General features: G+C 34.9%; 4 protein-coding genes, 1 long non-coding RNA gene and 1 other non-coding gene across 9 annotated transcripts; 3 read left to right on the plus strand and 3 right to left on the minus strand.

The window, feature by feature from the left end:
- The first annotated feature begins 309 nt into the window (after positions 1-309).
- Positions 310-4045, plus strand: CIPK8 (CBL-interacting protein kinase 8). 2 transcript variants are annotated; one of them, NM_118573.4, is made up of 14 exons: positions 310-868; positions 953-1015; positions 1109-1180; positions 1266-1373; positions 1448-1522; positions 1621-1674; positions 1754-1879; positions 2150-2239; positions 2612-2734; positions 2896-3012; positions 3126-3242; positions 3406-3462; positions 3546-3620; positions 3711-4045. In NM_118573.4, exons 1-14 carry the CDS (start codon positions 710-712, stop codon positions 3810-3812), a joined length of 1338 nt encoding a protein of 445 aa, NP_194171.1. In that variant the 5' UTR covers positions 310-709; the 3' UTR covers positions 3813-4045. The 2 variants fall into 2 exon arrangements, with proteins under 2 accessions (NP_194171.1, NP_001078442.1); NM_001084973.1 differs by having other exon boundaries at positions 587-868; positions 3595-3620; positions 3711-4015.
- Positions 4046-6860: 2815 nt separating this feature from the next.
- Positions 6861-7370, minus strand: AT4G24410 (uncharacterized protein; the record flags this gene model as incomplete). Its single annotated transcript, NM_118574.1, has 1 exon — positions 6861-7370. One exon carries the CDS (start codon positions 7368-7370, stop codon positions 6861-6863), a length of 510 nt encoding a protein of 169 aa, NP_194172.1.
- Positions 7371-8344: 974 nt separating this feature from the next.
- Positions 8345-8891, minus strand: AT4G24413 (uncharacterized protein; the record flags this gene model as incomplete). The annotated part of the gene is made up of 3 exons (NM_001341669.1): positions 8345-8509; positions 8659-8697; positions 8835-8891. The coding sequence occupies 3 exons, from the start codon at positions 8889-8891 to the stop codon at positions 8345-8347; spliced, it is 261 nt and encodes an 86-aa protein (NP_001328756.1).
- On the plus strand, positions 8425-9113 carry MIR824. Its single transcript, NR_142348.1, has one exon. It is a non-coding gene; the product is annotated as a microRNA ath-MIR824 precursor (primary transcript).
- An 857-nt stretch (positions 9114-9970) lies between these two features.
- Positions 9971-10937, plus strand: AT4G24420 (RNA-binding (RRM/RBD/RNP motifs) family protein). Of its 3 annotated transcripts, none has more exons than NM_001341671.1 (2): positions 9971-10134; positions 10234-10937. In NM_001341671.1, the coding sequence occupies exon 2, from the start codon at positions 10427-10429 to the stop codon at positions 10688-10690; it is 264 nt and encodes an 87-aa protein (NP_001329674.1). In that variant the 5' UTR covers positions 9971-10134; positions 10234-10426; the 3' UTR covers positions 10691-10937. The 3 variants fall into 3 exon arrangements, with proteins under 3 accessions (NP_001329674.1, NP_001320055.1, NP_194173.1); NM_001341670.1 differs by having other exon boundaries at positions 10123-10134; positions 10378-10937; NM_118575.3 differs by lacking the exon at positions 9971-10134 and having other exon boundaries at positions 10306-10937.
- Positions 10938-11147: 210 nt separating this feature from the next.
- Positions 11148-11389, minus strand: AT4G07265. Its single transcript, NR_142124.1, has one exon. It is a non-coding gene; the product is annotated as an other RNA (long non-coding RNA).
- Between the last annotated feature and the right edge of the window lie 392 nt (positions 11390-11781).

Consider the following 11781-nt stretch of genomic DNA (forward strand, 5'->3'; position numbering starts at 1 on the left):
GTGTTTGCTTAATTTTCCACAAGGCAAATTGTTATAGATATCTTCAAATATGCTTCTTAAAATTTTCAAAAGGCAATTATTTAGAATATGGATAAATTTCAAATAAGTTCCCTAAAAGAAGAAATTTCGAAGTCAAGTTTTATAGAATAAGTCATAACGACGTTGTATCCATAGTCTTGGTCACTAACTACTAATAAATGGGTCATAAGTCTATAGATATTTTTCAAAAGCTAGGAGTCGTATTAGTGTGAAATTATGGTATAAATATACTGACCTTCCATTACAAAGAATGACGTGTAAACAACCAAATATTAGAATGTGGCAAGTAGTCGCCGAACACGTCTCCTTCGTCAAAGTCTCCTTTTCTGACTTCTCTTTAACCCCCAACCCCTTGTTACTTTAATTTGGCTCTACATAGATTTGTAATCAAACACAAATCACAAATCTATATATTTTCCCTTAATTACTTTGGCTTTCTATTGATTAAAGCTTCTTTAATTCCAATTTGCAATTTAAACACCTATCTCTTTCCCAAATTTGAGACTTTCCTAATTAATTAAAAGCTTTGCTCTGTATATTTGTCGTTATAAATTTAATTTTAAAATTCGAAACTTTTTTTCTGCCTTTCCTCTTTCTCTCTCTCTATCTATCAAACACTAGACTTGAAGAAATGCAGTGAAATTGAAATTGAGTAGAAGCAGAAGAGAATATGGTGGTAAGGAAGGTGGGCAAGTATGAATTAGGTAGAACAATCGGCGAAGGTACTTTCGCTAAAGTCAAGTTCGCTCAGAATACAGAGACCGGTGAGAGCGTCGCCATGAAAATCGTGGATCGTAGCACAATCATCAAGCGCAAGATGGTGGATCAGGTCCCGTCTCTATCTTCTTACTACTTACTCTCTTCGATTTCATTTTGGCTGAGATATGATTAGATTGATGACATGTGTTAGCAGATTAAGAGAGAGATCTCGATTATGAAGCTTGTTCGTCATCCTTGTGTTGTTCGTCTTTATGAGGTAAGTGAATGTTTTGCTTCTTCTTCTTTGCTTTATAATTTACTGAAAGATTCTTGCTTTCCATTTGGGATTTTGATATTTGGTCCTTTTTAGGTTCTAGCAAGCCGTACAAAGATTTATATCATCCTGGAGTACATTACTGGTGGTGAACTGTTTGATAAGATTGTGAGTAGCTCTTGGTGATGATTTTTACAGCGTTTTACTCTGTCAGATATTGTTGAATGATTCATTTGTTTCATTGCTACTATAGGTTCGTAATGGACGACTTAGTGAGTCAGAAGCTAGGAAATACTTTCACCAGCTTATTGATGGAGTTGATTACTGTCATAGTAAAGGTGTTTACCACAGAGATCTAAAGGTGAATACTTGCTAAGAATTAATACATTTCTACCACTTGTTCTTGATCTGATGATTGTCTTGTGTTAATTGCAGCCGGAAAATCTTCTGTTGGATTCTCAAGGAAATCTCAAGATATCTGATTTTGGCCTCAGTGCATTACCTGAACAAGTAATGGGGGTTCTCAGTGACATCTTTTCTTTCAAATTTTGAGAATTTAGTTTGTTATTGGATCATTATTGACTAAATTATCTTACTTTGATCTGAAGGGAGTTACCATCCTAAAGACAACATGTGGAACTCCCAATTACGTTGCTCCTGAGGTAAATCAAATATCATAATGTTTTGAAATTTAATGTCTTTCTTATCATAGCTTATGTGTTCTTCTCCGTTTTGGTTTAGGTTCTCAGTCACAAGGGTTACAATGGTGCCGTTGCAGATATTTGGTCCTGTGGGGTCATCCTTTATGTTCTTATGGCAGGATATCTTCCATTTGATGAAATGGATCTACCAACTTTATATAGTAAGGCATGAGCTCTGCTGTTGTTGCCTCTTGATTCTTGATATTTTGTTTTGTAAAGTTTCTTGTTGCTGCCTAGTTTAATTATCCCAATTAAACACTAGGATTGAACAAGCAATATCTGCAGAACCTGTAATAGAAATCGTTATGGCTAAATTATTTTCACTGTAGTCAAGACTCCCTTTCTCTAAACCTTCCGTGTTATGTGCTTGTAAGGCATCTATGTACTTTCTTTCTGATATGGTTTCCTTTTCTTCTTATTGTCCAACATTTTTCAGATCGACAAAGCTGAGTTCTCTTGCCCCTCATATTTTGCCCTGGGGGCAAAGTCCTTGATTAATAGAATTTTGGATCCAAATCCAGAAACTGTAAGTTTTGAGTTTCCGTGCAGATAGCTTTGTTTAGATCTTTTTCAATCCTGGCTACTGTATTTGAAAGATGTGTTACATGTTGAAAGAACAGCAGCTTGAAAAAGAGATATCTAGATTACACTATAATCTTTGACCAGCTCCAATTGAACATATCATTCTTTTCTACACTTGAATAGACCCTAGAACTAGTCTAAGCATTTTCTTCCATAACTGTCTGGACCATTTTGGAAGGTCTATAGAATATGGATAATGTGCCAACTGAAAGAATTACAGGACATAGTTGTCGGGTCAAGTTGTCCCAGTTACTCTTTTCGATGCAAAGTCTTGACAAATCTCGCCTTGCTTTTGTTTTTCTTCTTTTCCTGGCAGCGGATTACAATTGCAGAAATCAGGAAAGATGAGTGGTTTCTAAAGGATTACACTCCTGTACAACTTATCGATTACGAACATGTAAACCTGGATGATGTATATGCTGCTTTTGATGATCCGGAGGTAGGATTCAGCTAGCACAATTATTTGTTTGCTGTTGAGTATTTGTGTATAAATCATGTGTTTCCAGAGTTACTGTTGTTCTAAGCTTATGAGATTATTCTTCTGCCTGCACTCAGCATGATCTAATAATTTGATGTTCTATTTAACATTATACGTTGCAGGAACAAACATATGCACAGGATGGAACAAGAGACACAGGTCCACTAACTCTAAATGCGTTTGACCTAATTATTCTATCTCAGGGCCTGAACCTCGCAACTCTTTTTGACCGTGGAAAGGTACAATACTGGGTGTGACCCCACTGTGTGCATTCCTATTCCTTATTTAATTGTTCTTTCTCTTTTCTACATGTTATACAACTAATACGCTAATCTTTCATGTGTGTTGACAGGACTCCATGAAGCACCAGACAAGGTTCATCTCACACAAGCCAGCAAACGTGGTTCTCTCAAGCATGGAAGTTGTGTCACAGTCTATGGGCTTTAAGACACACATTCGTAATTACAAGGTGAGGTACTATAGTAAGAGTTTGGTTAGGCATTCTTATCGGTTGAAATCGCTTCATTGTTTTTTGTGATGTGTATCTTAACATTTCTTGAGAGTTTATATATCATATCATCATCTCAGCCTTCTCAAAGCACCCAACAGCTGTTAACCGTTTCCATTTTCAGATGAGAGTGGAAGGATTATCTGCAAATAAGACATCTCATTTCTCCGTCATACTAGAAGTAACTTCTCTTAAAACCAGTCCAACTTTTTTACTTTGGTCTCTCTATGTTCGAAGTCTCACTAATCATTTTCAAATCTGAAGGTCTTCAAAGTTGCACCATCAATTCTCATGGTAGACATTCAAAATGCAGCAGGAGACGCAGAAGAATACCTTAAGGTTAGTTTCGGAAGGAGACCTTAGTGTTATAAGTTCACCTTGAGGGATTGTGTGACTCCGGAATAGTAAAAACCAGTTTATGTTTTGCAGTTCTACAAGACTTTTTGTAGTAAGCTTGATGACATCATTTGGAAGCCGCCAGATGCATCTATGAGAAATCGAGTCACCAAGGCCAAGAGTAAAAGACGTTGAATCCACGTGCGTGGTATTCAAGCAGAGCTTTCACAGAAGACAGTTAGAAACAATATTTAACTCTCTGTGTTTCTTAAGTGCTTTAGTCGAGTGAATATGTACAAGCTTGTTGATTTGGTTTTAATTTATGAATACATAGAAGATTGTACTAAACTTATACGATATCAAGACTAAATTGAGTGAAAATTGCTGATAGTTTCTCCTGATTTGAATACGGTCTGATGCGATGATCCATATGCTTCCAACATAATTCATTTATTCTCATACATTCACCAGTCTCGTCCTTCTGAGTATATATGTATACTGGTAGGGACGTCCCTATGTTAATTGGCTTTGTTCCCTGCCACGTTTTGAAGTAGTTGATGCAGCATCTCAAACACGTTTCAGTGTCATTCTATTTTCCCTCCTTTTTAGGGATTAGATAAGAGTTAAGACTCTCTATTTTCACACAAGTGTGTGGTTGGTTTGCTCTAGAACCAAAAGTGATATTGAGTTTGACATTCACATTATTCCTTAATGAAAGAATAATATTATAGTAGTAGTATTCACTTAGGCTTCAATATTATGATTCGTCAACCCTGCTGAAATAGAATTTAAAATGATATTGAGTTTGACATTATGTTATTCCTTATTGTTACTCACCAACTTTAGCATAATGTTTTTGACTCTCGAATCTAATCTTTCAACTTACCAGTCTTACAGGTGTTTATCAGATGCATGCGTACAAAATATATTGTAATCGGAACTATTTTTTTATAGTCTAGTTGATCTATATATAATGTTTCTTTCAATATGAAACACATTTTATAATTTATGAATGAACTTAGAAACATTATAAACTCAAACCTCCCACAGAATTATCTTTCCTGAGCCAGGACAAATGCACATCTTAAAAGTTTGCTGCAATGTATTAAAACATAAAAAGTAAAATCACATCTTAGTTAGCTTTTAACTTCTTCAAAAACAAAAAAGAAAAACAGATTATTGTTGTTCATGTTTTACAATGTCTAACAATGTCTTCTATAAAGTAATTAAAAAATTATTGTTGTTCATGTTTGTATATGGAATTGATATACGAGATTTTGTATAGTTTACATGAGATTTCCTAAATTTAAACTTATATAACCCATCATATTACATTCATCGTGATCACCACCATCCATCATTCGAATTGTCAACATTTTTTAATATATATATTAGTTTACGGCATGGAAAAACTACAGTGGTCGTGGCGCTTCCAACTTCACAAATTTAAAGTTGTTTATGGCAAAAGACGAGTACAAGTTGGTCCATAACACCATAAACATATAACCAAGTAGCTGCAACTTGGTACTTCATGCTTAGTATTATATACGTAAATATAATTATAATTTTTGTTTCCTACTAGTGACGACGAAGAAATTCGATATTAGTAGTAGTTTGAACATTTTCATTACTTAAACTAGTGCAAGTTACAACACATCTTTCTATGATTCTGTTCTTTTAACTAAAGTTTCTATATTGCTTTTGAAAATTATTATGTATTAACAATAGTATATTTCATAAATTACTAAGTTTCTTTACAGATTGATATGACAAGTTGCTTATATATTTTGTGGCCTAGTAGTAGTGTCACATGCAATGGATTTGGTTAAGTAGAAGTATAGAACTATATATAGAAAGCATGAGAACTGGAAACAAATTTGTAATGTATTTCGACTGAATTTTTTATTTGTTATTCATTTGGCCGAATGGTTTTAATTTGCTATGATTTTCGCTTATGTTCACAAAACGATACACGAGGACATTTCTACAATACATAAACCAAAATACAGAAACTAGATGATGGTCATATTAAATTGTCATTTTGAAACCAAAACCACTTCTTCTTTATAAAAAAAAAGAAAAGAAAAAAAGAAGAAGATATGAATTTTATGCAAGTGTAAGGACATGCATTGCAAAAACATCTCTTAACTATTTTTATAAAACTGAATTTTTTGATTATTAACATAAACATGGATTTATATATATAAAACATCTATAACTTATTGAATTGAGTTTTCAGGTTCACGTTTTGGTACACATTTTACGTCAATTAGTTCGACTCAACTACACTGCTTTAATAAAACAATTGTATTATCAAATCTTTTGTTCTAGAACCTCTTAAACTTTAAATAATTCTTAAAAATCTCGAAAAAAATTCTTTTTTAATCAAAAGAAAGAAAACAAAAACTGGACGAGCCAAAATGTGACCTACGAGAGCTATGATCCGTGTGGTCCTTCAAAGAATAACCAGCGAAATCTGTATATAGATTATGGCATAAATATTATAGGTATCAATAAACTAGGAGAGAAATGTACGAGCCTGACAGATCCGGAAAGAGCTAGAAAAGAAACGTGACACATTTGTATTCATTCAAGGAGACAAGTAAATTAAAAGCCTAACTTTTATTGGTCCGTTTGATCAACTCAGAGCTGGACATGTGTCTTTTCCTCTTTTTCTTCAATCTTTCGCGACTCTTCTCTTCTTCTCTTTTCTATTCTACTTTTATTTTTAAAAAAAACATTTTTATTTGTTTAAGATTTAGGTTCACATTTAACAAAGGAGAAAATTTTATACTACTAGTAGAATCCACTGTTCAGCTAACGGCTTGCCTTTGCTCAGCTTGACCGACATACCCTAACACTTATATTTTTGCCTTCCATAGTGGGATTTGTACAAAGTTAAATTTGCAAAGTAGCCATACTTAATTATAATTAGTTTTCTGATTAGTTGTATCAAAAATGATCTAATAGTTTGATTCGTTTTCTAGTGGTAGAATCACATGTATAACATTTATTGAAAAATCAATCTTTTTACAATGAAAAGATGAATTTGTATGGGTAAGAAGCATGAGCGGCTTGAGCAGCGGCTTTATGTGAGAAATCGAAGCCCCACATGTCCCCAAATTCAAATTATAGATTAATCCAAATGAAATCTGATTAACGCACTAATCGATACTTAAGGTTTTAAATTACTCTCATTCTTCGCTTACATTACTTATATAAAACCCTCTCTCGCATCCTTCCTCAGTTAATCATCACTGCTCTCTTCTCCATCTCGCTTTCACTCGCTCTCTCTCTTGCCCTAGCTTCCCTTTTCTCCTGAATCGGCCTCACATCACGGCTTTTTCCGACTGTTTTCCGTCGAATTTCAATGGGATCTCGTGACGGCGATCCGCCATTTTCGAAATTCTTGAGCTGACTCGTCTCCAATAGTTCATCGGTTAGTCTGATTCCGTGTATATCTATTCTTAACCTGCAATTTGATTTGATTGTACACATTTTTTGTTGAGTCGTTTTTGTGATATTTGTTTTTATCCGTGAGATTAGTTTCGTAGTTATGGCGTTTATCATCGATAGATCAGCTGCATGAGCTTTAAGATTATATAATTTCTGAGCTGCGGATCTAATTTTAGTAATGTATGGAATGATTTTGAGTACTAATGTATCATAATTTGGTTTTGCATGTCCAGATTTGTGAGAGCTTTTAAAATCTTTAAGTGGACCTGTCTCATGTATTGAGGTTTGTTTTCTCATCTATATTATTTGTGTTTGATGCATTTACATATATGTATATATCTTATGATCTGTTTTATTCTACAAGTATTGTGAGTGTCATTTGTTGATTGTTACTTAGTTAGTCTATATATTCCTTTTACTTAGTTAGTTATGAGCATAAGATAAAAACAAATAATAGACTCGACTCAATTGATCTGAAGAAACACAGAAAACAAATCTATACCCAGATATTTAGTTACTGTGGTTATTGATATCTGCACCTTCTTTAGTTAGCTACTGTGAATAAGAGACTCGACTCAGTTGATCTGAAGAAACATAGTTTGTTACTGTGGTTTTTTATATCTGCACCTTCTTTAGTTGTAATTCCTGAGAAGATTTTGAAAGCATCATTAGATTCTTACTTGAGCCCACTTTAAGGTAAAAAGGAGCTCGTGGAAAGTCTATACCCAAATTATATGAAATTAAGCAAAATATGCTTGTTCGTTCTTCTTCTTCGGCAAACTAACACTAATTCACCCACTAAAGAGTTTTCGAGTTTGTCTGAGTATGGTCTTTTTTTGTTTAACATGGTCTGTTAAGTAAAACCCTCAATATGGAACCTTCTGAGAATTCAAGCGTGATCATGATATCCTTGTCACTCAACTTTGATTCTTGGTCAAATAAGACTTTTCAAAAAACTATATGATAGGCTCCTTTTAGAGACCATTTATTGGATAGCTTCATCTGTGTTTGCAGTCTCTAAATGTACAAAAATGCATTTGCACAATGTCTTCAAAGAAGAGAAAGTGAAGAAAACTTGCTTTACTATGAGGAGATTAAGAAAAATTTTATTGATTGAATGCAAGACAATTTTGTCTCAAATCATTAAAATAAAAAATACTACTTTGCTGTTGCATAAACTAGCAATGCATAAATATCAGGTTTATATCTGCATATCTTTGTAATTGTATGCTGTTCGTTGTTTTTATAATATGAATTTTAAATCTGAAAATTCATCTTCCCTTGTTAATGCAGTGGAAAACTGCTACAGTTGACTGAGATAAGGTTCTGACAGTCCAGCTGAGATGCTGAGTATCACCATTTGTACTTGAGTTGTCTCTCATGTCTAGACCATTTGTGAGAAGGGAGTTTTTGTTTACACCAATACCCCCCAGTCTCTAAATTTGTAAGAAGTATTATGCTCAATTAAGGAACATAGCTAGTTCGACATACCATACTACCCTTTTTAAAACTATCCTATATGTTTGATGCTAGCATAGCGTAATTTTGTGTTCTCATGGTGCAGCAGGGTTAGTTTATTGTGTACCTCTAGATATATATTCTCTTGCTGCGTAGGGTTCCCAAGCTGCCAAAAACTTTTAAAAATTAGTGATCTGTTCCCCAAACCCCCATTCAATAAGAAAGGTCTACCTGTAGCTCACAGTCACAGCTATTAGAGCTGTCCTTGCTTCTTTGGGTTTACTGTTTTAGTTAATTAGTTACCCTATGAAAGTCTGATCCTTCAGAAGTTAGGTATAGAAGTAAGTCGATTAAGTTCATTCATGACTTTTCCAGATGTTGCATACATAACTTTTTTTATTTGTATTCGAACTAGTCCAAGCCGATTCTCAAAATCATATAAAATCATTTACACCTTGGTCATGGTAGCTAAGAATATTGTATCTAAAATTGGGGAGTGGGGAGATGTTTGGTTATATTCCCTTCTCATCGATGGTCTAGATGTGCGAGGTGACTCTCATGGAGGTAAAGAACAATGGTGATTTTGTGAAGAACCCAACGTAATGGTAATTCCTAAAAAGGTTAGAAGTTTTTTCAGCTTGTTGTATTGCTAAAATGGGGTTGATGTACTCAACGACATCCAAGTGTACTTGAGTGAGCTTTTTTGGGGTTGAGTACCTCGACCCATTATTCAAACTAATGTAAATGGTGAATGCAGCAGTGACTTTGTTGCCTTTTGCAAGAACTAAAGAAGACAGAAACAGGTTGTAAAAGAGAGCCAAGTGTGTGTTTATGGTAGAAAGAGCAAAGTGAACGAAAGGTGTACCTTTTTGACTTGTTGTCACTGGTTTTCTCCCACTTCATCCGTTTCATGCTGCATCAGAAAACAACATAAGGAATGAATGACGTAACGCGAAGCATTAGGAGTTGCTTGTAAATTAATACATTGCCATTACTAACGTAATTCAGTAGATTCTAACTACAAATGAAGTCAATGTATCTATTTGTCTACTTTAGCCAATGTATGATAAGACCAAATAGTCTTCTCTTTTTTCAGAAACTCTCTAGGATTAAAAAGTTTGTGGGTGAAAGAAATATTATCGTGTGGATGATAAGAATAATTGATCTTGTGTTAGTAAATTAGGAATAGATATACAAGTAGGTTTCTCTCTAAATAAAAAATAAAAGAGTTTAAATTGCATGCGTATAAAAGAAAAAAGTAAGAAGAAAATATGTTCCGGTTAATGGTTGGGTGCATCCGAATCGAACCGGCGCAAACCAAAAAATCTAAAGGAGATTTGAGGTGATAAAAGGAAATCAGACATTGAACCAAAAAAACAAAAGCGAGACGGTGGAAAGAAAAAACTGGAAAAGACAGTTTTAGCCCCTCCTAAAAGCAAAGAAAAAAAAGATAATAAATAGCTTCGTCGTCGTGATCGACCTCTGAAATCCCTAAAATAGGAGGGAAAATATATTGATCGTAGCTAGGGTTATCGACTCTTTTGTCAACCTCTCCATGGACTTTTTCGGTTTTAACAGACCTCAGGTCTGCAAAGAACACAAAGTAATCTTCCTCTCCTTATCCTTATGGCTCTCTCTCTGTTTATCAATTTTCTACGTATTTAAGAAAAACATCTGATTAGATCGCTTTTGTACTTTTTAGGTGCTGAACCTGTTTGCTGATAATCCTGAGATGAAAGCCTTTTTCGAGAAGATGCTTTGATTTTTTTTTGTTTTTGGAGATTTGTAGATGTAAAGATATTTTCTTCATCATGTGTTGATTGAATAATTATTATTATTATTATAGTTGGTATATCGACGTTGAAGGATTCGACACTTCGCTTCCTGAGGATGAGATGAAGGAGGCCTTGACTAATCATTTCAAGTCATGTGGAGTAATCGCTATGGTTTCTTTCCGGAGACACCCTGAAACCGATGTTGTCAACGGCCTTGCTACTATTACCATGATGGGAAATGACGCTGATGAGAAGGTGATGCTACTTAATGGAAGTGAATTGGGAGGAAGGAAACTTGTTGTCAAGGCCAACCCTACTCCCAGACTGAAACTTGACCATCTTAACCTTCCCTTTGGCGGCTCCTCTGTCCCAGGTACATCATAAGTTTGGAGTCTCTTTGGTGTTTTCAGATCCAGATACAATGCAACCTGCTTTCTTTTCATCACTCGTTGGGTCCTTATGAACTGTGAGACAATGAAACCCCCTTTGGGTCTTTCTTTCTTTGCCATGTTTAAATGTAAGCTCCATATGTATGACGTTTGTGTGTGGATGATTAAAGTAAGCTCTATTATCATTATCTAGTTTGACATTTGTGTGTGGATCATTAAGTAAAGCTCTATTATCATTGTCTAGTTTCACATTTGTGTGTGGTTGATTTAGTAAAGTTTTTCAATTATTTATCCAGCTCTTTGATTCGGTTGTCAAAATCTGCTCAGATTTAGTATCTCGACTTGGTTGTCTTATGTGAACCACCAGTTTACTGTGTTACTCAAGACAGACTGAGACTTTAGCTTGAGGACCTCACTGCACATATCCAAATTCTTAGTCTCTTCCTTAGGCTCTCAGTGAGGGAGATGCGAACTTCCGAGTTGTAGCTGTGTCCTCCTCATTGTTTCCTTTGCTTCTGCTTCGGTCTTTGTGTAGTCTTCTTCCTCGTAGACAGATTTTCCGGAATTGTTGCACCGTTTCCTCTATTTTCTACACAAGGTTTTAGGTGCGCAGTCTCAGGGTTGTGTCTTCTTGAAAATGATTCCATGTACTGCGTAACTCTCTTCTACTTGTGCCGCTGCAACCGCCTACTTGTTCCCTTGTTTGGACATTGCTAAATAAACGCATACATACAATTTTGGTTAAGAGATATCTAAAAATGTGTTCCTATCAACCTTTGTAATAACTCTTCTAGATTCTTTTCGAACCCATGAATGCCCATCTCAACCTCCTCAAGTTTCTTTTGAAGATCATCACAAAAGCAGCATAATATCGTGAATCCAAACTCTCCAACATGTTCTCCTAAGGTTTTAAGTTCTTCTTAAAATCTGTTTCATCAGCCCGATGGTAGTCTTGCTTTTGTTCACTTACCTACAAAAATCACGCCTAAATGCCAAGGTTTTTTGCTTGACACCTTTGCATATATCTCATCTAACAATCTCATTATCATAGCTTTAAATAAAGAGGTTTCCGTGAATACATACTTT

The sequence above is a fragment of the Arabidopsis thaliana genome, chromosome 4, assembly GCF_000001735.4.
Source record: "Arabidopsis thaliana chromosome 4, partial sequence".
In the NCBI taxonomy this organism is placed as follows: domain Eukaryota; kingdom Viridiplantae; phylum Streptophyta; class Magnoliopsida; order Brassicales; family Brassicaceae; genus Arabidopsis; species Arabidopsis thaliana.